Consider the following 628-nt stretch of genomic DNA (forward strand, 5'->3'; position numbering starts at 1 on the left):
GACTTTTTTTCTCAGAAATGTATTCTGTGGTGGAAAGTGGAATTGCGATATGTAAACTCGTAATTCAGAGAAAACAGAGATATAAGATATAAAATAAGATATAAGATAAGAGATTCAGAGATATAAGATATAGCCTCAGATTCGTGAAAAGTAGACTCAGAATTGCGAGGGAAAAAGTCAGAATCCTTGCAAGTTTATATCTTGCAATTCTAACTTATTTTCTCAGAATTGTGAGAAAAAAAACATGTAATTACATTTAATGGTTACACTAATGTAGTCATTCAGTTTAATCTCTTCTGGAAAATGGCATAAAACCATATAAAACCAACATGAGCACAAAGAATACATTTCAAAGAACCATCTGCTATATTTGTTTAAGATCTGTCCTTTCCTTTATCATGGACAATCTTATATGTCATTGACCCACATTCTGCTCTAGATCTTAGACATTCTAATGCTTAGAAAGGAAACCAAACAGGCACCTTGTAGTCGAGAGAGCAACATCAGTGTCAACCACACTTGCAGAGATATTGCAGAGATAGATCCACACATCTTGACCTGCAAGATCATTTTAAGTATTGGTCAGAAAAGTAATGGGCCAAACAAACTTTCAAGTTAGACAAATAGT

The 628-nt window shown here is 33.6% G+C and overlaps 1 protein-coding gene across 1 annotated transcript in view; it reads right to left on the bottom strand.

The window, feature by feature from the left end:
• LOC107598768 (OX-2 membrane glycoprotein-like) overlaps nucleotides 1–552 on the bottom strand; it is an 11,645-nt gene extending 11,093 nt beyond the window's left edge. The window contains exon 1 of the mRNA XM_016290202.1: nucleotides 483–552. Within this exon, the coding sequence (XP_016145688.1) occupies nucleotides 483–552 (70 nt within the window). The remainder of the gene's footprint in view (nucleotides 1–482) is intronic.
• Nucleotides 553–628: the final 76 nt, after the last annotated feature.

Source organism: Sinocyclocheilus grahami, unplaced genomic scaffold (genome assembly GCF_001515645.1).
Source record: "Sinocyclocheilus grahami isolate Dianchi unplaced genomic scaffold, SAMN03320097.WGS_v1.1 scaffold255.1, whole genome shotgun sequence".
Taxonomy (NCBI): domain Eukaryota; kingdom Metazoa; phylum Chordata; class Actinopteri; order Cypriniformes; family Cyprinidae; genus Sinocyclocheilus; species Sinocyclocheilus grahami.